The sequence below is a fragment of the Phalangium opilio genome, unplaced genomic scaffold (genome assembly GCF_054372755.1).
Source record: "Phalangium opilio isolate 3A_F unplaced genomic scaffold, DU_Popi_V2 ptg000077l_1, whole genome shotgun sequence".
Classification (NCBI taxonomy): domain Eukaryota; kingdom Metazoa; phylum Arthropoda; class Arachnida; order Opiliones; family Phalangiidae; genus Phalangium; species Phalangium opilio.
The window spans coordinates 11,580,700-11,605,823 of record NW_028324185.1 but is presented as its reverse complement, the minus strand read 5'-3'; the positions used below and the strand labels follow the sequence as shown (position 1 = coordinate 11,605,823).

Here is a 25,124-nt window from a genome sequence, read left to right as displayed (position 1 = left end):
GATGAAAACCTAGATGGCGCGAAATCCACGAATTTTGCTATGGATGATATTTTCCGAAGCTCTCCCACCTGAGAGAATTCAAGTTGGGAATAAAAACTTAGGTTGATAGACTGTCTAAAAACCACATGATCAGAAATTAGAGACCAGTTCCGGTAGGACTTTCATGTGACCGAAGTCCACCTGAGAGTTGACTCTAGGCTCCCCCGCTCGTTTGAGATCCAGCGTCATTTGTAAAGTATAAGGCGAAAGCTTCCATTCCCTTTATTAATTTTTCTCTGCTCTACCACTCGCCGAAGAGCGGAAAAATTATTCCGGTCAGAATCTGTTTGGCGTGTGGGACCTCCACACATTGCTTTCGTATAGGTTGTCTTATAGCTTTTGAAAAGCCTTTTTAGAGTGATTTAGCCAAACACGATTCTTAATAGGAGGTCCAAAACGCTTTAATTACAAGCGATAAAACCCTACGCTGTTTTCAACAGTATGTTAGGTTAATTTTCTAATCGAATCAGAAACATTCGTACAGAAATTGAGCCAAGTATAAACTTTGTACGTTTTTCTTGGCAAAATTAAAAAAGGAGAGCTAAATTGCCTCTAAACTGAGCCTTTCAATAAAGAGCCAGTTTTCACGGATTTAAATAAAAACAACAAATTGATCCACAAAAATCCAGCCGAGTACAAATTTAGTTTCTTCTAAATTTTGAAACTGAGCCTCGTTAAAGAGCCAGTTAATTGCATTGCGTTTTAAATGCTCTAAGCTATAAGGAGACTCCCGGAAACGAAACAGGAAGCCAAGCGTTTCAAACGGGAGAAGACGAAGGCACTGTAGACCGAGAATTCGCTTTAAATTTTTTCAAGAGACAGATTGACGGGTCTTTTAAAGGGAAGTTGCTCTCTAGCATTCCCAAGGTAGGTGTAAAGGGGGGTTACGTTTAGGTTTTATCAAACGAGACATTTAGTGAGAAACAATTTTTAATGGGAGATGACATGTCTTGGCGACTAAAGCAGGCAATTGCCAAGAACGATAACAGTTCAGCCATCCAAAGGTACTTCTATCTCAAACTAGGCAAAGGTCGTGACAATTACACAACTGAAATTAATAGAAACGTCTTCACATTAAAAGACTCGAAAGATCGCCCCGCAGTGTACCTCTTTCACTATTTAGGAAACCAAAGCCTAGGTTAAAGATCAACTCCCGAAAACATCCTTCAAAAAACTGATAAAAGAAATGGTTCTATCAAAAATGACCAACAACATGTTTCTGCAGCAAACGAGGACCTTTTGCTCAGAAACGAGGAATAGTTATTTGTCAAAAATAACACGGAGTTACCTGTCGATAATCGATCAGAGACACGTTTTCCTCAAGATTTAGAAAGCAATGATAAATGGGAAAATATTGATGACATTCCAGGTGAATGCAGTTTATCTAAACTACGGATTAGTCAAGATTCTCTCTGTTGATTGATGTCCTTGAGATCTACCGTTTTTGGAACCACAATAAAACAAATTAAGATTGATCGTGAACTAGGGGTAATAATTGCAAACCACAAGGAATTGAGTTGGCGAGATGACTTTTAAAAGTTTGTCAGTTTGCAAGCATTCTGGAGCACCCTTAAGGCTCTTTCAGACGATCCAACTTTTTGACACAGCTTGACGGGTAAACTCGAGTTGAATCAACTAGTTGGATCGTGTGAATAGACGCTGGATGAGTTGAGTCACCACAAAAGTTGCTGACTAAATTTTTAAACTTCACTTCTCCAGCCGATCAAAATGAATTACAAACAAAGCCTTTTTCGCGGATTATTTCTTAATTGCCAAGGTAGGTCGCGCATAAAAGGTTACATTTGGCCGTGCAACGGTTCTCGTCCAGAAGCCGTGGAAACCCTCCTTTAGGAATATGTTCAGTAGGCCGCCGTCCACGTCACCTCCCCTTCTTTCCTTCCTTTTTTCTGCAAAATAGTTTCGCACGAAGAACGACGATATAAAAACCACGTGGTTAGAAACATTTTTCTCTCAGTTAAGAAGAGACCTGTCGTGGTCGCGGATATCATACGCAAACCTCGGTTGATTGATTCAAATATGGCGCACGCCCTAAACCCAACTGAAGATTCCCCATGGGATGATAATCTCGATGTAACCCTTATTTGAACGTATTACGGATGAAAGGATAGAAAACTCCTCCCCCACGTATGAGTAACCCTAGAGAGGAAGCAAAAAGTAAATATGCTAATAATTTAGCCCTCTTTAATCGTATGAGCAAAAGTTATAACCCCCAGGGGAGTAGCCTAGTTCAAGCCAAACATAAGGGGAGTACCCCTGATCTAGTCATGTTAAGTGAGATACCTAGACCGAGTCCACCAAAAAGAAAAGGTAGAGGTTGAATCAAACTCATATGCAAGGGCAAAGCATTTTATGAATTATAAAAAAACGTCTTGGTTTGGACCAAGGCCGAAAAAACAAACGATATGTGTGAGGTTTATCAATTGGCTGAAGTTTCAGATATTGCAATTTTTTTAGTTATTTTTATCCATTTAATCCTTAATCAATATTAAATTCAATCAACTGATTTTACTGTTAATCGATCTATTCCCTCTAAATTAATTGAAAAAATTACATATCTACGCTTTTTCAAGAACAATTACATTTTCCGAAAACATTTTATCATGAAATTAATTATTTTGAAGGGAGTACGTGTTGAGGGATTTAATATTGAATATTTGAAATACTGTGTCTAAAAAGGCCAAGCGAACTTTGACATAATTCGAAAGGAAGATGTAAATATTTAATAGTGGATGCCAAACCAGGGTGTTGCACGAATTCATACATTTAATTTCGTATATCGAAATGCTACATTTCTAATGTCGCGACTGTGAAAGAAAGGTTGCACTGCAATTTTCATCTTCGTACTTTATACTTTCTTGGGGCGGGGGGTTAAGTTAAGTGTGACCTTCTTCGTTTAACTGGTAATGAATGGAAATGAATACAAAAGCCATTGGTACTGAAACGTATTTCTTTTTATGTAATCTTTACCTATACCTTTGGTTATATTTATACCGATATCATATTTTTCCAGTGCTACAGATAGCTACTTACTAACAAAAACCACAAAGGATAAACGATGTTGCTTTGTCTTAAGTATACGGCATTCGTTTATTAACTAGTCTGAACAAAATAAATTTAAATTATCATATTTTTTTTAACATCAGTCTTCTTAGCAACTTACCGATTTAAAGGAATAGCGACGTAATTTAAAAATTATCTCAAATCTAAAGAAAACCTTACTTTTTTGAGAGTATAAACTCTTCTGATTCCAAATATATGCTTGATTAATATTTAAATATGAAGGAAAACACAGAAAAAACACTTTGAAAACTTGAAATTTGGGGGGCAAAAGCAAATTTGCGGAGAAGATTTTTGGCGGGTTTTCTCCTTGCTACGTCACTCACGGCATCTCGCGGAAAAGCCAAGCGCGCGCGCCCAAGACTCCCGAGTATACCAATGCCGCGCGAATCTGAATAAAATAGGCTTAACGCGGCGCTGAGACACTTATAGGCGTCACGTGAGCGACATCAAGAGTGAAAGTTTCTCCTTACTACGTCATCAAGCGAAACAAAATTTTAACTAGGCCTTTTCCAAACACTAAACTTTGATTGCAATTTTTCTAATTTCTACGAAACCAAATACAAAAGTAAACATATCATAATAAACTAGATTTTTCAAGGATTTTTTTAGCATTATAAGTTTGTGGGTGACGAAAATTATGTCGCTAACACTTTAAGTTTTTTTTTTTGATGCAAACTTGAAAATTTGTCAAGCCAGCAACAATTAAAACTATGTCCGTCAAGTGCTTACACGAAATCCCTTCAAAATAATTAATTTCATGATAAAATGTTTTCGGAAAATGTAATTGTTCTTGAAAAAGCGTAGATATGTAATTTTTTCAATTAATTTAGAGGGAATAGATCGATTAACAGTAAAATCAGTTGATTGAATTTAATATTGATTAAGGATTAAATGGATAAAAATAACTAAAAAAATTGCAATATCTGAAACTTCAGCCAATTGATAAACCTCACACATATCGTTTGTTTTTTCGGCCTTGGTCCAAACCAAGACGTTTTTTTATAATATCTGTTACTTCAGTCTTAATGTAATTAAATTTTGAATAATTATGTTTGCTTTACCGTCATACATTTGGGGTTGATCTATTTCTAATTGCTTAAAGAAGTACTTCAGTATCGTTAATTACATTTAACTTATATCCAATAACATTGATTTCGATAAGCATATAATGTTGCACTTTATTTATGAAAGAAGCTTAAAAACGACGGTATTTGAAATATGGAAGAAAAATATTTGTTTCGTACACTGTATACGTATACAGTGGTGTCGAGATCAGACCAACAGCTTCCTTTATGTACAACCCCCAATACTGCCAACGGGTGATGTCATACTAAATTATACAGGGTGTAAATAAATGTTTAGAATTCATGTTTTATTGTATGCAAGTGACAACGAGTGACAAGGTACAAAAAGAATACTGGAGAATGCAACAAAATATTTTAAAGCACTGTCCTACGATTAGTCTTAGAACGTGGGCCTCAAATTGCAACCTCTTAACTGTTTGGTAAACACCTCAACGTAAATATTCGACGTTTCTACCATTGTGGTTTAGGCAATCTTCCAGACGACTGTCCATGTCTTGCAATACATTTGCAAGCAGTAAACTCATGACGCATGGTAAGACTAATGGTATTGCCGTCTTGGGAAATCCTCGTCAGTTAAGGCTTGATGTAGGGGGTATGATAATGCCAGTAATGATGCCCTTGTAAACTGGCACAAACAGTAGAATGGCTTAGTGCAACTTCTTGTTCCACCGCTCTACTATTAGCATGAATTGGCTTCAAAACGTGCTACGATGTCAAAATCTATATCCTCATTACAGACTATACAGTCTCTTCTACGTTCACGATCTTGCACTACCGAAATCACGAAGGTGCTCGCCAATGTCGGAAAAGGTGCTTCGCACCGGATGTTGTCGGTGTGGAAACCGTTCGGCATAAAGCACTGCCTTTAGTTGAACGTTACTGCGACCTTCACCCAAAAAAACATCCTGTCCAATTTGTCCTGGTTAGAACAGGTTGGCATTTTGCTAGGAAACGAGACTAACTACTGTAATTCTTATACTTAGCTCCAACACTGAAGACCCTGTATATCAAAAGGGACCGGAAGTACCTCAAAGTTGAGTTTTCAAAGATTGCCAGATTGAGCAGGTCATGGGATTTAAAGTGATGAAGGTCGATTTAACGTTCAACAAGTGACACCGCGGTATGTTTTTGGTGCTCCAATGTCCTCACCCGATAGGTCCAAACAATTACCATCCTGGTTTTTCGGCTCAGCGTTGCGGTATTGCCGGTTCCATTAGAAATACAAGGTCTGTAGTGTTACAATTGTAACAATACTCCTGTTAAAAAGGCACACAAACTGTACCCCCGCCCCCTCCCCCCAAAACACTTTTAAATTTCGCGCCTTTTCAATGGCTCTCTTTTCAATATGGGAAAAATGATTTTAAATTTTTTAAGTGTAAGAATTAAACAGGAAAATGGAGGCTGAGTGAAAGATAAGTGTAGTTTTAATTATAATTTGTTAGTTTAATTATAAGGTATCCATGAATTTACCAAAAACATTCGTGTTTTGGGTTAATTTCACATTAATTATACTTGATTAAGTTTAATTTAACGGTTTATCTAGTGTGGATTTAGTTTATAATACAAGTTTCAATGAAATATTAACTTTAATTGCAATTACTCTAAAATATTATGCGCTTTTGATGTATTTTAATGATGAATTAAATTAATTCGAAAACGAAATAGGAAACATCTGTGGCTGTGCGAAAAACTTGCGTTGTTTTAATCTTAATTTGAGCGCAGTTCGGGAGAGTGGATTAAGCTTAAAAGTATAATTTATTGGAATTTTTTACCCTAATTGGAATATTTTGTGCAGTTTAACATTTTTGCCACAGTCATTATTTTACCCTAAACTTTTGAATTTCGCGCCAATTAATGTACTTTAAACATAGTTGAAATTAACTGAAGTGTGAAATAGAAAACATTGGGATTTACCAACGGCTTGGGTAGTTTTAATCTTAATTAAACAGTTTATTTAAAAGTTATTTGAGCTTTTAATCCAAAAAATGAATATTTTTGGTTTAATTTCACGTTAATTATATTTAATTGATTTAAAATTAACGTAAGATTGTATTTCGGCAGTGTACATTTAGGTTATAAATGACTTTCAATATATACTTAACCTTAATTGCAATTTTTAGTGGGTTTTGACTCTTATTTTACCTTAAACTTTCAAATTTCGCGCCTATTAATGTACTTTAAAGATAATTTAAATTAACTAAGTATGAGATAGAAAACATGGGGCTATACTAACAGCTTGTGCAGTTTTAATCTTAATTAAGTATTTTATTTCAAAGTTACTCGAGTTCTCATCCAAATATGTATATTTCATGTTTAAATTAACGTTAATTATACATAATTAAGATGAAATTAATGAACGATTGAGGTTTGGCAGTGTTGATTTAGCTTATAAAATGAGTTTCAAATCACCTTAATTGTAAAGTTTAGAAGAGTTTTTCATTCTTGCCAACACAATGTGTTAAACTTTTATCATACCACGTGCTAAATTTGCGGTAACATAAAAATCATCTATAACATATGTTAATGAATGATGTGATTCTATAGTTTAGCAACTTTGGCTTCAATAACAGTAATTAAATTAAATACCTAAACAATTCATAGCAATTTAGACAAATAAATGTGAACTGTGGAGATAGCCAACAACGTAACCCTCCGTTGCTGACGTGGTTACGTTGGAAAAATCTGCGCTGATGTAAACATGGAAATTATTTGACTAATTAAATTACATAACGACACTGACCTCCTGGATTAATCAGCACCACTGTTACTTATATTTATGAATTAACAAAATCCACTGTTGGTAACAAATAGTTAAGCTGCGCTAACGTAAACATCACGACTCTGCAGTAGGGAAAACATATTAAACTTTTTGTCATCTTACGAGTAGTATTTTGAAGTTTTCGATCTTTTCACAGGGTGAAAAGCATTATCTTTATTTCAAAACGTTAATAATTTGAATAGGTATGCCATTTATTGGAAGCGCACACGGTAAATACAGCATAAAAAGCCTAGTGTTAACCCGGTTAGGCTATGTTTCTAGCATAAAATTGAGCAGACTATACACAGGATTCCAAAACAAATGAGAGCTGGAAATCAGCCTTTTTAATAATCTTTAAAGAGTAACTAAAATAGGGTAATGGCAGCCCTCTGCCTTCGACTGTATTAAGCTCTATGGGGAAATAAGATGGGGTGCTATTAGTCTATACAACTTAAGCCTTGGCCGTAAAGAACGTTCAAAAACTTACTTTAAATGATATAAAAACCTCTGTTAACTGTAATTATTTACCTGAATTACTTTTCTAGACGAAAATTCGACCTGATAACGACGTATTTCTTATTAAGGGTGCTACAGTTAATTAGAAAATACATATAAAGGTGCTCAAGCTCGGTTGAAATACCAAAGTAATTTGTTAGCGTCCACTGCTAAGAAATTAGGAAAATCAGCAAGAAAGCCAACATTTGAAATATGTCAACGTAACTTGTTAGCACCCACAAACCTAGGCCCTTCTAGTTGTCAACGAGAACGAAATGTAGAATTAGGTTTAAGCGTGCTATAAGGTTAGGCTGACTTCTGGCCCAAAAGTAATTTTTTGACGTACTATCTTAATTAGTTAAATTACAAAAATTAGAATTCATTAATTAAAAATCGAAACACGTAAGTTTCCCATTTAATAAATGCTTGTTAATTTAGAAGTATTGCGAAAACTAACTTCGCTATACTTTTCCCGTATGACCTATGACCATTTCGTTAAAAAACCGGCCCTGTAGAATAGTTGGGTTCACTCAAGGCACGTTATACCTAAAGCCACGTCAACTGCGAATATTCCGACAATAACAGTGACTACTACCTCTCCCTGTGGGGCAATTCCACGTAGTAGTTCGGTTGTATATACAAATGCTCCCAGATTCCATAAGGAATTCCCCAGTCTCCACCTAGCTTTCAGCCTCAGGGCACACAAAACCCTAGCCATTCAACCGGGACATCCAACCCACCACCACAACAAAGCGCTCCAAATAGTGGAGGTGCTCAGCAAGCCGCATTTTTAGCATCGGTTCTGCAATCCTTATCAAAAATGGCTATAAGCAAGGCGCCGTCAGAGGTCTAGAGCCCCAGGAATGGTTAGCTTTTTACGGCAGGAAAAATGAAAGCGTTCCGGAATTCCTCAGAAACTTTGACGAATATGTAAGATTCCACAAAATCAGCGAAGATGACAAAATGCTATTTATGCTCCTTTTTATGAGGGAAAATGCTCTATATTGGTTTCGACCTTTCCCCCAAAATAAAGAATGGCCAGCGTTTAAAGGGAGACTAAAACGTCATTATTAAATAGAGGCTGAAGAGGCAAAGGTTAGGATAGAATTACTTAATAGGCGACAAAAACAAAATGAGTCTGTGGATGAGGTTTTCGGCTATTATGTTAGGGTAAATCAGAACTTACATCCTCCAATACGGACAATGAACTACAACATCGGTTGTCAGCAATCGCAAACCTATATCTCGATGTAACCTAGCCATGTACGTGCTGTCAAGAGTCGAAAAACTTCAGGATCTTCAGGATTTAAAATCGTTTAAAATATCCCGAAGTGTTTTAGTCTCTTCTCAGCAGGCGCAAAGCTAAATTACATGGCGAACTAGGTGCTGACAACCGTTGTTGTAACAGAGTATATACGGAATAAGCTGTAGTTCGAGATAGGGAGTTGGCGATCCTGTAGCGTCGTGATAATAAAATTTCAAGGTGAAGCGCATTCTTTATCCATGGTTTTTCACTACATCGTTTGATGCACATCGAAAACGAAACCCTAAACCAAATTCATTTCAATCGCTTACGTATTTCCTATTCGTAACCCTAAGAAAAATTCTCTTTCAAACGCTTACGCGTCAAAGCAGTCTATAGGGGGCTATCCATAGGCGATTTCAAAAGGGGGTCTAGGGGCTATTCGCTAAATCATTGGCGATTTTTAAGCTCACTCGAGTTGCTACTCACTTATTCAATGGTGACCTATACTTAGGGCTGTGCGAATACTCGTATTTTCGAATAGTATTCGTTTAATTCGAATCGAGTAATCGCTTCGACGAATCGAATTTGACATTTGGGGAAAAACGAGTATTCGAATTACAAAACGATTATTCGAAAAGAAATTCGAATAACCGATTTAAATACGAATATTGTTTCCTTAACCGAGTAATCGTTTTCATGGGGTTAAATTCGAATATAAAACGAGTATTCGATTAAAAATGGGAGGAACTATGGTCACATGTCTGTAGTAGACCTAATGTAAAAAATATATATAGTAGACCTGGGCGAGAGATAACAACAGTAGACCAAAACTGATAACGAGCAACGTATATAAACAGGGGCAGACGGGCTTAAAGTTATCAGTTGACGGGTCACGGCTAGATGTAAATATTGTACAGAGACGCGTGCGGTGTATTGCACTAAAACATAGAACCAAATAAATAAACGTTGATTTAAAACCAGTCGTGATTACTTTAAGCAACAGACACAACAATGGCGACGGAGGCGAGATCGTGATAATTGTGACCAGTACGAATCGCCATAACTACACGAAGAACTTATTCACCACGTTGTGGGGGACTTCCACTTTCCAACGCTTAAAAGAAAACGACCAAAGAAATCAGCATGTCTATGTTTGGCAAAGTCGACCCATTTCACGAGTCATCGCAGACGTGGGCAGTCTACTCCGAGAGATTAGAGCTGCTTTTCACAGCCAATGACATCGACACGGAAGAAATGGAGGGTAATAAGAGGGCGATGTTCCTGACGGCCATTGGTGGTCCCACGTACAGTCTTCTGCGGGGATTATTGGCACCAGTCAAAGTCACGGACAAAACAACGAAGGAACTGACAGACACGTTATCCGCCCACTTCAATCCCAACCCGTCGGAGATCATGGAAACGTTCAAATTCTTAAATCGCAACCGCTTACCGGAGGAATCCACCACGATGTACTTATCGGAACTTCGCAAAATGACGGAATTTTGCAACTTCGGCACATTTCTGGATCGAATGCTGCGGGATCGATTCATATGCGGCATACAAGACGAAACTATTCAGAACAGACTCCTCTCGGAACATTCCATATCACTGAATCAAGCCTTAGCACTAGCGCAATCAATCGAGGCAGCAGCTAAAAGCACACAGGAGATTAAGGGCAAAAATGGAAACCACATGGATGCAATCAACAAAATATCGCAACGGGAAGAACATAAAGGCCGGCCAGCCAGACGGTCGGATAAAACACTATCACGTAGACCCACGGAATGTATGAGATGCCTATCGTACGAGCACCAAGCGATACATTGCCCATACAAGGAGTACACTTGCGACAATTGCAGGAAGAAGGGTCATTTGCAAAGAGCCTGCCGCAGAGGAGCCAGAACGAATTCCCACCGCGAAGTACACAGCATCATGCCACTATCCGAACAGCACGAAACGGTTCACACCATCCAACCATGTACCCTCGAGCACGGCGAGACACCCAGCGAATACTCGATGTATCACATTAAAGCTGGCAACTTCCCGACTCATAGTCAAGCCATGGATCCTATACATATCACGTGCCGCATCAACAATTTCCCCATCCAGATGGAACTGGACACCGGGTCGGCGTACTCTCTTATGCCTGAAGCAAAATTCACGATGGACGGACACAATTTAAAACTAGAACCATTCCACAACAACCTCACCTCATTCTCAGGACATAAAGTGAAGATTCTGGGGAAAACTAACGTCAAAGTGGAATTTGACAGCAGAATCGAGACACTACCGTTGCTGATCTATGAAGGATCGTTGGTAGACAATGGATCTTCTCCAAGTTGGACATCTTGAGGACTAGTCTGGACACACGCACTCTGAAGGTGGATCATATCGAAACAGAGAACGAAGCGTTGAAGAACATATTGCGTAAGCATCAAGAGCTATTCACTCCAGGATTAGGGCGGTTGAAGGGAGTCAAGGTGCATCTTCATGTCAAACGAAATGCCAAACCAAAGTTCTGCAAGGCTCGGCCAGTACCATATGCGATGAGAGAGAAACTGGACGAAGAACTCACACGTTTAGAAAGGGAAGGCATCATTGAGAGCGTACCACACTCAGAGTATGCATCGCCTATAGTACCGTTGGTGAAGCCAACTAAAAGTCTCAGGGTCTGCGGGGACTATAAAACGACGGCAAACCAGGTCATCGACGTAGAACAATACCCCTTACCGCGAGCCGAAGACATATTTGCTGAAATGACGGGATGTAATTACTTCTCCAAATTGGACCTAAGAGAAGCATACACACAATTGGAACTTGATGACGAATCAAAAAAAATCGTGGTCATCAACACACACAAAGGATTGTACCAACCTAACCGCTTACCATATGGAGTGGCATCAGCCTCCGCACTCTTCCAGAGACACATCGAATTGGTTGTACAAGGACTAAAAGGAACAGCAGTCTTTCAGGATGACATTCCAATAGGCGGAAGAACGGTGGAAGAACGGTGGAAGAACACTTGGAAAGACTAGAGGCAGTCCTAGACGCACTGGAAACGGCTGGATTAAAGTTGCGCAAGGAAAAATGTCAATTCCTCCAGAAAACGGTCGAGATCCTCGGACATCGTATAGACGAAGAAGGTTTACACCCATTGGACGACAAAACCAAAGCAATATCAGACGCGCCGGAACCTATAAATGTTGAGCAACTGCGGTCATTCCTTGGATTGCTAGGGTACTACCGAAGATTTATCCCGAACGTATCAACGAGGTTAGCCCCCTTGCACCAACTACTGGAGAAAGGAAGAAATTGGGAATGGAACGAACAGCAAAAACAAGCATTCAAAGACGCCAAAACAGCACTGCATACCTCAAATGTACTGGTCCACTACGACCAGGACAAGCCGGTCGTCCTTGTATGTGACGCATCACCGTATGGCATTGGCACGGTAATATCCCATTTGGACGAAAAAGGCCAAGAGCAACCCATAGCCTTCACATCGAGATCACTCACGAAAGCTGAAAGAAACTATCCACATATCGAGAGAGAAGCACTGGCCATTGTATTCGGCGTAGCGAAATTCAAGAACTATTTGCTGGGCCGGAAATTCACTTTGCTGACGGATCATCAGCCACTCATAACCCTTTTTGCGGAAAACAAAAACATACCTATAATGGCAGCGGCAAGAATACAACGATGGGCATTGACGCTATCAGCCTACCATTACGAAATCCGATACAAGAAGGGAATACATCACGCGAATGCCGATGCCCTAAGCCGGTTACCGTTGGCAACACCCGAGTTCAAAACGCCTATACCGGAGGAGCATGTTTTCTACATGTCAACCTTCAGCGAATCCTTTGCTGTTACCAGCGAGGACATCAGACACTCAACTTTAAATGATCCACTGCTGAAACAAATCCTCCAGTTCACGAAAAGGGGATGGCCGAGAACGACATCTAAAGATTTAAAGGAATATCAAAGACGCAAGGATGAAATATCCATGACCAACGACATCCTCCTTTGGAACAATCGGGTCATCGTACCACAAACATACCAAGAGGCAATCATAAGAGAGCTGCACGGAACACATCGAGGAATGACGCACATGAAAGCAGTAGCCCGGTCGAAAGTTTGGTGGCCAGGACTTGATGCTCTATTAGAACAGACAGTCAAACAGTGCCCAGTCTGCCAAGAACATGCCCCGATGCCTGCCCAGAAGTTATCAACATGGAGAGAAACAGAAGCACCGTGGACCCGAATACACGTAGACTTCGCTGGTCCCATGGAAGGGAAATACCAGCTAATAGTCGTAGACTCCTACTCCAAATGGATAGAGGTATCCATTTGTAACACAACGTCCACCTTGACCGTTACTGAATCACTTCGACAAATATTTGCGAGATTCGGTCTACCCGTCACCATAGTGTCAGACAACGCCACGTGTTTCAGCAGCAATGAATTCAAGGAATTCACACCAAAGAACGCGATACGGCACGTACTAACGGCACCTTATCATCCTCAGTCGAACGGGCTCGCGGAGCGTAACGTAAGGACGGTCAAAAGTGCGTTGAAGAAGATATCCGGAGAGAAGCTCGAAGCGGTCCATTTGATAAAAAAGGGGTTGGAAGAAAATGGGTCCGGAAGCCTAAACACATGATTGGCCAGATTTCTGATGAACCACAGGAGAACACCAACAGCCACAGGGAAATCACCGGCAGAATTGATGTTCGGGAGAAAAATGAGGACACGGCTGGACTTGATTCATCCCCAAAACGATGAAATGGAACAAAAGAATCAAGAACCAAACACCGACTCCTTCAAGGAAGGGGAAACAGTATATGCTAGGAACTACGGCAAAGGATCCAAATGGATTAAGGGCAGAATAAACGGGAAAACAGGAACTACGATGTACGACATAGAAACGCTTCGAGGCACATTAAGAAGACACCGCGACCAGATACGGAAAAGGTACGACACGGTTCCGGTTGCCCAGTCGTCGGTTCCGGTTGCCCAGTCGTCGGTTCCGGTTGCCCAGTCGTCGGTTCCGGTTGCCCAGTCGTCGGTTCCGGTTGCCCACTCGTCGGTTCCGGTTGCCCACTCGTCGGTTCCGGTTGCCCACTCGTCGGTTCCAGTTGCCCACTCGTCGGTTCCGGTTGCCCACTCGTCGGTTCCGGTTGCCCACTCGTCGGTTCCGGTTGCCCACTCGTTGCTTCCGGTCGCCCAGCCGTTAGTCTCATTGGCCAAACCAGAGAGCCATTTAACCACAGCAGATACAGAAGGAAAGAGAGGTTCCACAAACAAACCGCCGGACATTGATACCCAAAATCAGTCACTACGTCGATCATCCCGGTTGAGAATCATACCGGACAGATTGGGCTTATAGAATTTAATTTAGTAGAATACGTTATGTAAATATGTAAAAGAGTTGTAAAATGTTCAAAATCCTTTTATCTTCGTAAATGAAAAGAGGTATTGTAGTAGACCTAATGTATTTCAAGCGTTTATTTTTGGAATTTCAACGCGATTGCGCAGATCGCGGTGTTCGGTTTTTCTCTCTTGCTATATCCAGTCTTTGCTTGGAGGAAGTAGTTGATATGGAATAATGCCTGACCTCTCTACCTTCAACTACGGAAACGAAGTCCTCCCAGCATATTCACCGTTTCGGTAGGAGCGTGTCAGAGTTTTCCCAGAGTCCCTTTACCTTGACCCTACGTCCCTACCTAACGGCAAAATATATACTTAATGCCGCAGATCGTACATTATCATCATGTGACTCCATCTCATCTCTTTCCTCCAAGGTCTTAGCGTGGGAAATTTCATTCTATACTAAACTCGTGGGAACCAAAAGAGAACGGAAAAAATAAATTCCATTCTACTACTAAAACTCTGGGAACTAGAACTAGAAGTTAAAGGAGCAAAGTAGTTGTCGGTCGCCTGTTCAGCAACTCGCCATCTTAGGTTATGTTAAAACTGAATTAAAGCTTTAACTCCTATTTGAAAAAATCTAAAAAATGGCGAAGCGTTGTCGCAAATCAAACGAGGATGACATTGAAGAAGACCAGTCTGCTAATTCAACACTAGCTTCGTGTAACCTTTTGGAGACAGAAGTGCCTGCTAACACTTGTTCCGACGGCACAAGAAAAAACAGGAGTGGTGTATGGGCTTTCTTTGAAAATTGTGGTACAGTAAGTGGCACTTTCATTACCAAATGCAAAATTGAAGGTTGCGGAAAAGAACTGAAAAGGATAGACAACAGTACGAGTTCGATGCTAAACCATCTAAAATTGAAACATTCGTTGAGCTACAAAATGATAGAAGAGCAACAGTTGGCCAAGAAAAAGAAATCAACTAGTCAAGGAGCACAAGTAGAACCAAGTTCCCAGATTGAAAACGTCGTTTCACTTTTTGAGAAGAGTCAGAAGTGGCAATCTGAGCACCCTAAAGCAAAATCAATTACGAATACTTGATGGCCGTTGACATGCAACCGTATTCAATTGTGGAAAGGAAGGGTTTCCTGAAAGTGCTTCATACTATGGAACCACAGTATGAGCCCTCTTCACGAACCACATTCTCAAGAAAAATAATACCAGAGCTGTACGCACAAGTCAAAAACTTGGTCAATGAAGATATTAAAAGCATTCAAGGAATTGTTAATCATACTGAAGGAATTCAATCAATGTCATTCACAACTGATTTTTGGAGTTCAAGTGCATTGGACTCTTATATGTCACTCACTAGTCACTTCATCACCAGAGATTTTGAAATGAGGGAACTCACACTTAATTGCTATTCGTTCACTCAACAACACGGGTGAAAACATTCTCGAATGAATGAAAACCACTTTAAATGATTTGAAACTAAGGCCATCTATGCCTTCGAGCAAATGCCGAAGAATTGTTGGCCATTTTAAAATGAGTTACGTTGCAAATGAGAGCCTTAAGTTAAGGCAGAAGAGTTTAATTTTAAAACCACTCAAGGTCATTCAAGATGTTCCAACTAGATGGAATTCGACATATTACACGTTGAAAAGACTTCTCGAAATAAAGGAGCCACTATCAATGGAGTTATCTTCTAACACAAAAATTGACAACTTAACAGGATTGGAATGGAACAAGGTCTCTAATCTTGTTTCCATTCTGAAGACTTTCGAGGAAGCAACAGTCCAAATAAGTGGAACTCTTTACCCTACATTGTCCCTGATTTATGTGATTCTTGATAGTTTGGAAATATCTCTCACTACTCCACCATTCTGTTCTGAAGATGAGTCAAAAACCTTGTTGCAAAGTTTAAGACGCAGATTTCCGGACTTGAGACAAAACAAGCTTTACCTTCTATCAATGCTTTTGGATCCTCGTTTTAAAACGATTATTTTCAAGGATAAAGAGTCCAGTGATTTTGCAATCAATTTACTTAAAGAAGAAGCTGCCAGCTTTTCAGTTAACTCAGCTACCGAAGACGAATCTGTTGAACAAACGTTTAGTGACGCTAACTTGAACATCAACACTTCAGGTATATAATAGTTTTCAAGTGTGCTTAATTTAAAGGTTATTTACATTTTTGTTTGTCAGAAGAAATATACGGCCAAAGATCTTCACTCTTCAACTTGTATTATCAAAAGTTGAAAGAAAATATCTGTAGAGCTGCTGGTGTAAGCGAATCTGAAATGATTAAACTATATCTCGAAGAGGACCCAATTGGACCTTTCGCTTTGAACGCGGAAACCAACGTAATCCTTAAATGGTGGAAGATGAAAAAAGAAAAATATCCAAAGCTTGCTGAAATGGCCAGGTTGTACCTCTCAATTCCAGCAAGTTCTGTTGCAAGCGAAAAAATGTTTTCAACGTTTGAAAACATCGTTGATGGGAGGAAATCATTGCTTCCTGAAAATGTTGTAGAAGCTTGTATTTCTCCATAAAAATTTGGTTCGCAATCAGTACAACTTTTTCAAGAAGAATTAATAGTAAAATCTCCTATAAGGGCCTTAGTTGTGAGTGAAGAAACTATTACTTTATTTACTATTTTCCATTCTATTATTTTTTTAAGCAGCTAAGTTACGCTCCTTAACTTTTTTAATAATAACATTAGCAAGATTACTGCATTTCTATTTTCCATTCCATTACTGTATTTTTCTTTTTTTCGTGGAGAAGCTAAGTTACCCTCCTGTTTCAAACAATTTCACTATTCAGTTTACTGCATAATATTTTCATTTTGAACATAAATTTCTATTTTGAAAGTACAAAATAAGTAACAAACTTGTAACTGAAAAGTAAATTTTTAAGGTCTTAAGATAAGTACTAGTTCAATTCTTATTATTTTTCTGTATTACATATTTAAATTGTTATTTAAATATGTAAAATTATATTTCTTTAAATTATTAAGCGAAGTTCCGTTTTCTCTACATATCCCTGACTTTCATTAAACTGCTATATGTATTAAAAAAAACTATTAATCGTTTGGAATCGAATATTCGTCAACAAAAACCGAGTAATCGAACTTTCGAGTATTCGTTTTGAAAAAAACGAATACTCGAATTAGATTTTTTGGAAAACGAGTAATATTCGTTTGAACGAGTACTCGATTCGCATTTCGAATAGGAGATTTACTATTCGATTCGTATTCGACTCGGTTTGGAAAACCACTATTCGCACAGCCCTACAATTTTCGACAGGCCCTGTGATTTTTATTTTTGAACACGCCATCTGGCGGAGCAAAAATGTTAGTCTCTATACGGGACAATTGACGAGGGAGAAGCCACTCGGCAATAAAGTCTTTCTGGGGGTGTAAGATGTGAAGCGTATTACGCCGTATAACGCGGAAATACACTCGGGATTACTTTCTACAGTTTTTAATTCAATATTAGAACGGATTGTAGGCATATCGCCCGAATTTACGGCATTAAAACCTCCAAAGAGGTAATACCGGGAGAATACGCCAGTGGCTGATCCCTCGGACGACGACGCTATTTTCTCGATCCCTCGAGAGCGTCGTTCTGCAGTGCGAGCCGCTCAAGCGCGTCGTTCTGCACTCCGCGACGTTCTGCAGTGCGGCTGCGGGGGGGGGGTCCTTCTGCAGCCTGCAGGGATGCCATATTGGACGGGAAAGCCGCCAATTGGGCTGCTTCTCTAAAATATTGGCAGGAATTCCAAATTTTTGACTTGTTTGGGCGGTTTTTTGGGCTTGTTTCCAATTTGAATTTATATTATGTACGTACTACGTAGCCAACATCGTATTTTCACAAAGGCTTAGAGCCGAAAGCCGATTAATTTCAAGGTTCGTAAAATAATTCTTCGCATTTTTAGCTCCAATTGCGCATGCGCGAAGAACATAAACAACAAGATGCAAAAGCCCTAGTAGCACTGCCGACGTAGGGCCTACATGGTCGGCTTTGTCTGTTACCGACGAGTTGGTTAAAAGTCACTAATAAGTCGGGAGAGTAATGGTTTGAAAGTCGAAATGTCCGCCTGGAGGGACGACGGCCCGCCAGTTTTCCTACTGTTTTGAGGCTACTATAAAACGACTGTTGGCCGTCTATATGTCGGCGTCATTATGCCTACCTAAAACCGCGCTCAATCCGACGATTTCGCGGCTTTTTAGTATAGGAACGGTAAATCGTCGGTAAAGGGCTGGTAGAGTAAGGGTTTGAGAGTCGAAATGTCCGCCTGGTGGGACGACGGCCCACTGGTTTACACGACACGAATGAAATACGACTCTCATCCAACACGTTTGAGAGTCGACTTAACCGCCTGTCAGCAAGAGGTCCGACGCTTTTGCGATGATCAAAACTTAACTCGAGGCCCAACGGTTTTGCGACGATCAAGCCTTAACTCGAGGCTTCATTCGCTTATAGTAAAGGATACTGATACCTAGTATTGAAATTTCATTATTACATTTTCTATGAAAATCGCTTTAGAATTTGTACTTTGAATATTTCAAGTAACATACAGGTTGAGCATCAATTATAACAATTTCAAATATTAAACAATGTATTCGATATTACACGACTAGTCGAATGGAAATATTAGCTGCCTAGCTAATTGGTTTTAACAAAAAGTAAAATTTTTCAGGGCGAATATAATATTTATATCAATTAAATCATTTATTATTATTCATTGTTAATATCTTCGATGTGGCCAGTTGCTATCTATTAAATTACAAAAATCTTAATGAAAAATATACATTTACACATTAATTTAAGAAAAAAGAAAACATACAATTCTAAAGGGTATTATTTCACACATTTTCTCTTAAAATGTTTGAAACCGCATAAACAATTTTGTAACTAAAACATATTGAGATCTATTTTGGAATTCAGTATAATTTTCACAACCAAAAATCTTTAAAATACTTAATATATAAGGTTTTTGAACTCCAAGCGCCCCAAAACACTTGCTTCTGTTATTTTAAAACAAAGAAACTGAAGGTATACGAAAACGTTTAAGTTTTGGTTTCACTTTATAGGGGTGTGGTTCCCAGCAGATGAGAAGCTAGGTAAAAAGCATAGGCTTATGCATAAAACTGAATCTAAGAGGTAGATAAATTGATAATTCAATAACAAAATTCACACCTTACGTGACAAACGAAGACGTTTCTAGATTATATAGTGTGACAAAGAACCTTAGCGATGAAATTAAAAGTTAGCAATTCTAGAACTAATAGTTTTCAACCACAAAAATATCGCTTATACATTCTAACGACCCAGCCGCGTCAGAGATACTGGAAAGGCTGACTTTCTTTCGCACTAGCAGCGCCCTCTTCGATAATGACGTGCATGGCGTTACCTTAGTTACGCCAATAGAACAGAGGCGTGTCACCTGACCCGAGAAATTACAGGAGGGAAAATTCAAACTAGAAAATCAGATGTGTTTTCTTGCTTTGCAGTTTTTGTTAACGTTATGTTTCTAGTGTTGCCAAAAATATAGTATTATCAACTTCTGCTTGTGGGTCGAAATACAGTATAAGTTAAATATATAAGAAAAAAATTTTGGAGGCATATGCGGAATAGTAAAAGTCAAAAAAACCGTCCCACGGAAAAAGAAAGCCCACCAACAATCAATTGGCAAAAAATGTGTTGGAAATTTCTAGACGGTAGGCAAGCCTACTTCAAACCACCACAGTTCCAACTGTCGGATAAATGTCGGTTACTAAACGGCCTAAGAATAACTTTGCTTTTAAATTTACTCTTCTTAAACTTCACAATACCGACTAGCGCGAGGGAGTTGGTAATCAATTGGCAAAAAATGTGTGGGAATTTTCTAGACGGTAGCCAAGCCTACTTCAAACCACCACAGTTCCAACTGTCGGATAAATGTCGGTTACTAAACGGCCTAAGAATAACTTTGCTTTTAAATTTACTCTTCTTAAACGTCACCATACCGACTAGCGTGAGAAAGTCGGTAATCAATTGGCAAAAAATAAGTTGGAATTTTCTAGACGGTAGGCAAGCCTACTTTAAACCATCTCAATTCCAACTGTCAGATAGATGTCGGCATTGCCAACTAAAAGAAGTAGTCAGCTTCATGAGTCGGAAAAGTGTCGGAATAAGCATGGTACAGCCGACTGGACCGTAAACCGACTATTCGACCTTTAACCGACTGTTATGCGGAAGGCTTGTGCTACTGGGGAGGCAGTCAAACTTTTTGGAAGGGGCTATTGGTCCGTTTTGGATTGCGTATCTCCGTCCCCACCGGGACAGAGGTAGTCGCGACAGTAAAGCAGATGTGCCTATGATCCGACAGAGACGGCTCATTAGACACATGCCAGTTAGACACGGAAGACACGAGGTTTTCCGTGGCTAGCGTGAGGTCAATGACCTCTCTTCTATTAGAAGTAACAAAAGTAGGTTCATTGTTTTGATTAAGAATATGGAGTTTAAAACCAACTAAATATTCTAGTAAATCATCACCTCTCCTGTTGCAGTCAGAACTGCCCCACGTGATGTGATGAGCGTTGGCGTCGCAGCCAATGATTAGTTTGTTCCCTCTCTATTCACATTGATCGACCAAATTGATCGCCTCAATTGTCGGGAGAGAGTCCGCGTCGTGGGCAAAGTAAGCGGAGGCAGCCGTGATAGTCAACTTGGCATGCCCAGTGGCCAGGACTAGCTTCACGGCCGCCGTGTCCTGGGACGTGTACAGCGGTAGAGAGATACAGCAAAGATCCCTCCGAACCAGAATACACGCCCTAGGTCTAGCAGCAGTATGGTCATAAAATAGTCACCCTGCCGCGTCAAGACCGAGGATTTTGCCATGGCAAATCCACGGTTCTTGTATGAGGGCCAGATCAAGACCCTCTATAGCAAACCTCCTGCAGAGTACCACAGAGGCCGCCTTACCATGGTGCAGATTGATTTGAATCGCACGTAGCGTCCCCATGGTCCTTAAGAGAGGGGTTCAGAAGGGACCTAGCTACACCTCATCAGTCCCGAGAGGGCTAGTGGCACCTCCCCCCCTGACAGACAAGCTCCCGGTCCCAAGAACCTCCCCCTCACCAGGACCACTGGAACGCGCATCGGCTGAACCCCGAAGGGTCCCATCCGATTCTTCCAGTAGGGTGGACTCATCCATGGAAGAACAAGCTTCCGAATGAGCCACCCCCTCCCCCCTCTGTGCCTAGAGCGACACCATCGAGCTCGACAGCGAGATCCCCCATCTCGCTAGTCCCACCCCCTGCCGTAGCCTCGGCTGCAGTGGTTTTGGTGGTTTCCGTGTGCTGTAGGAGTTTGAAGGAACCCTTGTCCACTCCAGTGAAGCCCACGTAGCCAGCATTCTTAATGGCTTCCAGCGAGGAGCCATCAATGGACAGTACCCAGTATCGCACTGCCCTGTCCACGTATGTCCGAATGCATTTCCAGTATTCGGTAGCAAAGCCATGGTTAAGGGCCTTGAGGCGCCGGAACAGCACCGCCGGCTCTTTAGTGATCTGGTCTCTGGTGCGGAACATTACCTTAAACGGCTTAGGGAGTTCGCTAGCTCTCATTACTGAGAGCACCGCATCCCCCACCACCGAGTAGGCTAAATTATCCTTCAGCCATTGACCAGTGAACGTATCCTCGCAGGAGTATACCAGGGCCCCGGCCGTCAGGCTAAAATTCGCAAGGCGCGGTAGACGGCTCCCCGAAGGTATCCCATCCAGCGCCCCTAGAATCGCCTTCTGGATTGGGCCCACATCTTCCTCCGTAATGACCGCCTTCGGATAGCCTTTTTTAACAATGGCCATCTTTTCTGCGCTGGTGGCGTCACTATAGGACTTAGCCTTTTTTGCCGCTGCCTCCGAGGTGCTAGGAGAGGGAGTCGAGTCCTCCGTTCTAGGCCTTTTCAATTGGGTGCCACGTGCCACCGCACCCCCAGCGGGGGTGGAGACCGTTTCAGACCCCGATTTGGCCTTTTCTTGAGCAATCTGTCGTTTACGGCGACGTCGCACGGTACGTTTCGAAGCCTGACCAGTCACACGCACCGATAAATCGGCACGAGTAACGCTGGATACAGGCCCTAGCGTAGTGGTATCAGTGTGGGTTCTGCCCTGAGCAGACCCCTGCCCCGTAGGTGTTGTAGTTTTAGAGTTGTTTTCTAATGTGTTATCCATAAGAATCCCACGAGTAAGGGGGCAAGTAAACGGTCACCACCCGGTAGTCCCCCACCCGGGTGGAAGGCTAGATACAACGGGGTGTCGCCTGGTGCCCCGAGGGGATCGTTAGCGATACCGTAGTTTTACTTCCCCGGTAACATGCAGCCCTCGGCACGATGCTTCAACACCTTGGCTTGAGAAGGACGCGTATCCGCTTAGCCCACACAACGTAGTGGCTACCAGCTCTCACCACCGAGGAGGTGTGATACAACGCATTGATGAGGACCCAAGCTAGCGTGTGTAGAGTTAAGAACGCGAGCGGGAAGCCAAAGCAAGGGGGGAAAGAGAGAACACCCCATCTAGCTTGCGTCCCCAACTTCGAGAGCCAAAGGCAAAGAAAGGAAGAGGTGGTAGGGTTGGCGATTGGGTGGATGGACTCCGATAACAAAAGAGGAGTTCATTCCAACCCGTGCTACAATATTTCCTTTCGAGAAATGGAGGATTTGCTTTAGCTATGCATTTCCCCATATATCGAAAGGTAATATTAATCCTTTCTTTTAACTTGGGGGTTGAATCTCGAGGCACAGAGTGCTGCCAATCTTTTTGGCAATTAACCCCTTCCATTAAAAGAAAGGATCCATTGGTTAAGCTAACCGAAATGGTAGCACGGGTTGTACCTTTCGGGCGCATTAAGAACATTCTTTCCGCGCCGAAAGATAATGAGGCAATTGTTGAATGAACGCCACGTTCATCATCGGAGTGCCATCCAAAACTATCTTCTTCATCCCTGTAGAGATTAACCACCGCAGCGTTGTAGCGCACTTTAGTTTCTTTCTCTACCTTTGCTTTCAGCTTTTGGAGGGTCTCAGGCCAGTGCCCAATACTCTTTTCGAACACTTTCCCATAGGAGTAATTGGAAAATCTTTATTTATGCATACGTAAAACACCTTTCTAGGAAGGTATACGTTTCCACCCTCGTAGAGATCTTTGAACTCAATCAAGAGGGCATCGATAGTATAAGCCTTTACCTGCCATTCTTCATTTGTTGTTTATTGGGGTGGGGTTGGGTGTTCGACGTCTTACTAGAAGGGTGAAGATGCAAGACAAACACCTACCTCTTTTCACTAATGATTCAACCTCGCTAACGCTAGACAAGATGTTAGAATGCAGTCAGTTGTGGAGAGTTAAGGCCTTTTAACGGGATTGGTCAGTCTAAGGGTTAAAAAAATGTTCTAGAAGTTTCTCGGGCCAGGTACCAGGATAGTGACTCAAGGTCTTGTTGCTTGGGGCCTAAATCAGCGTGATATTTCTCTGGGTTCTTGGAAAGTATTTCAGTTGCTAGGTATTTCATTTTCCACTGGGGATATAGGGGTATAGGATAGTTCTAGAAAGCTATGTGTCAAATTTGATGGGCTAGTTCCTTTTCTATTGTACGAAATAATTTCTTTTCAGTTTATTTTAAAGGGATAGGTTTAAGTTTAAAGGGCTAGTATTATCTTTATAGTGTCAATTTAAGGTATTTCGTTGTTAATTTAAAGATTAATTGAAAATTTAATTTGATTTTCGAAACAAGATGGTTATATATCCCCACCTCTTCTTGAAAGTTCGTCCCCGAACTTGGTATATCCATCTTACCATCACCATAATAAAAATATTTTTTTTATAGATTAAGTGATTAAAATTAAAATAGGGGTGAACGAGTAAAAAATATTTATCTTCTATACCTGCTGGATGTATTTTCCTTTAAGGAATAGAATTCCGGCTTCAAGCAGCGTCTATGAGGGGTTTGATAATGGGGACTGGTAATATTATTAGTAATTTCAATGTCCTGGGTATCTTCCGATTTCTCATTCGGGGTTAAGGGGATATTTTTAATACATTCATTTTCTTGATGACCATTGGCATAACAAGTTAGACAATTAATAGATGGGGTAGGGAATATCCCAGCGTCGACTCTCAATCTCATTTTTTCATATTTTTGGGGGTAGCAGAACTTCTGTCTTTATGGTAAGGGTCATTGATTCTAGGGTAGCCAGTAGAAGAGTTTTTATCAACAATGATTTTCTTGGGGTAATTTAATCTATTGCGTTGGACGGTAGGGAGACTTTACAAGAAGAAATGAGTACCATCATCGTCGATTCTGGTCTCATATGAACATCTTTGGGGGTTGGGGGGAGGTCTAATATTGGCAACAACTTGCGTTTGCGTTTGATTATCTAAGGATGAGGGAGGGTTCGAGTCGTTTGCGTTTGATTATCTAAGGATGAGGGAGGGTTCAAGTCGTTTGCAAGTAATTGAGGGTCGACATTTGGATTTTCAATGGAGGGCTCAATAATAGGCCTATTAAGAATTAAATTTTGTGTTAAGGTTTCCAGCTCCCAGACTTCTTCGTTTAAGGCATTAGAATTGGGGGTTTGATTTTCAGATTCAGTTACTTCGATTGTACCCCAGTAGCACCACAGAGTCGGCCCGACTAGTCGGCTGCTAGTCTGCCCGTCTTTCTAACGACTGGTAGAAACTTAGTCTTGTGGCTAGCCGGTGTGACGTCGAAATGTCCTACCCGCGAAACAGTCGGCCGACTGGCTTTCGTTGAACGAAAACAGACCTTCGGCCTTACCTTAAATACCATGTTTTCCGATGATAATTGTTTTACTAAATGGACTCTATATACAATTGAAAGGTTTCATTAGCCGACCTTGGCTTCAGAGGCTTGCCAACTGTTGGCCGTTTGATGTTTTTCTATCAATCCGACCTTAAATATGCAGCAAACGTTTTCCCTAGCCGACCGTAGTTTCCTACGTTTGCCGAGTGTCAGCCGTTCGAATTTCAGTTTTCTACTTAACCTTAAATA

General features: G+C 40.8%; 1 protein-coding gene and 1 long non-coding RNA gene across 3 annotated transcripts; one reads left to right on the top strand and one right to left on the bottom strand.

The window, feature by feature from the left end:
- Nucleotides 1-4,471: 4,471 nt before the first annotated feature.
- On the bottom strand, nt 4,472-7,956 carry LOC149658530 (uncharacterized). Of its 2 annotated transcripts, XR_016370003.1 has the most exons (3): nt 6,615-7,956; nt 5,233-5,433; nt 4,472-5,149 (listed from the first exon to the last, which is right to left on the bottom strand). It is a non-coding gene; the product is annotated as an uncharacterized LOC149658530 (long non-coding RNA). The 2 variants fall into 2 exon arrangements; XR_016370002.1 differs by having other exon boundaries at nt 5,233-7,956.
- A 7,623-nt stretch (nt 7,957-15,579) lies between these two features.
- LOC149658529 (zinc finger BED domain-containing protein 4-like) lies at nt 15,580-18,078 on the top strand. Its single transcript, XM_089844758.1, has 4 exons — nt 15,580-16,219; nt 16,279-16,611; nt 17,929-17,936; nt 18,010-18,078. The coding sequence occupies exons 1-4, from the start codon at nt 15,580-15,582 to the stop codon at nt 18,076-18,078; spliced, it is 1,050 nt and encodes a 349-aa protein (XP_089700884.1).
- The last annotated feature ends 7,046 nt before the right edge of the window (nt 18,079-25,124 follow it).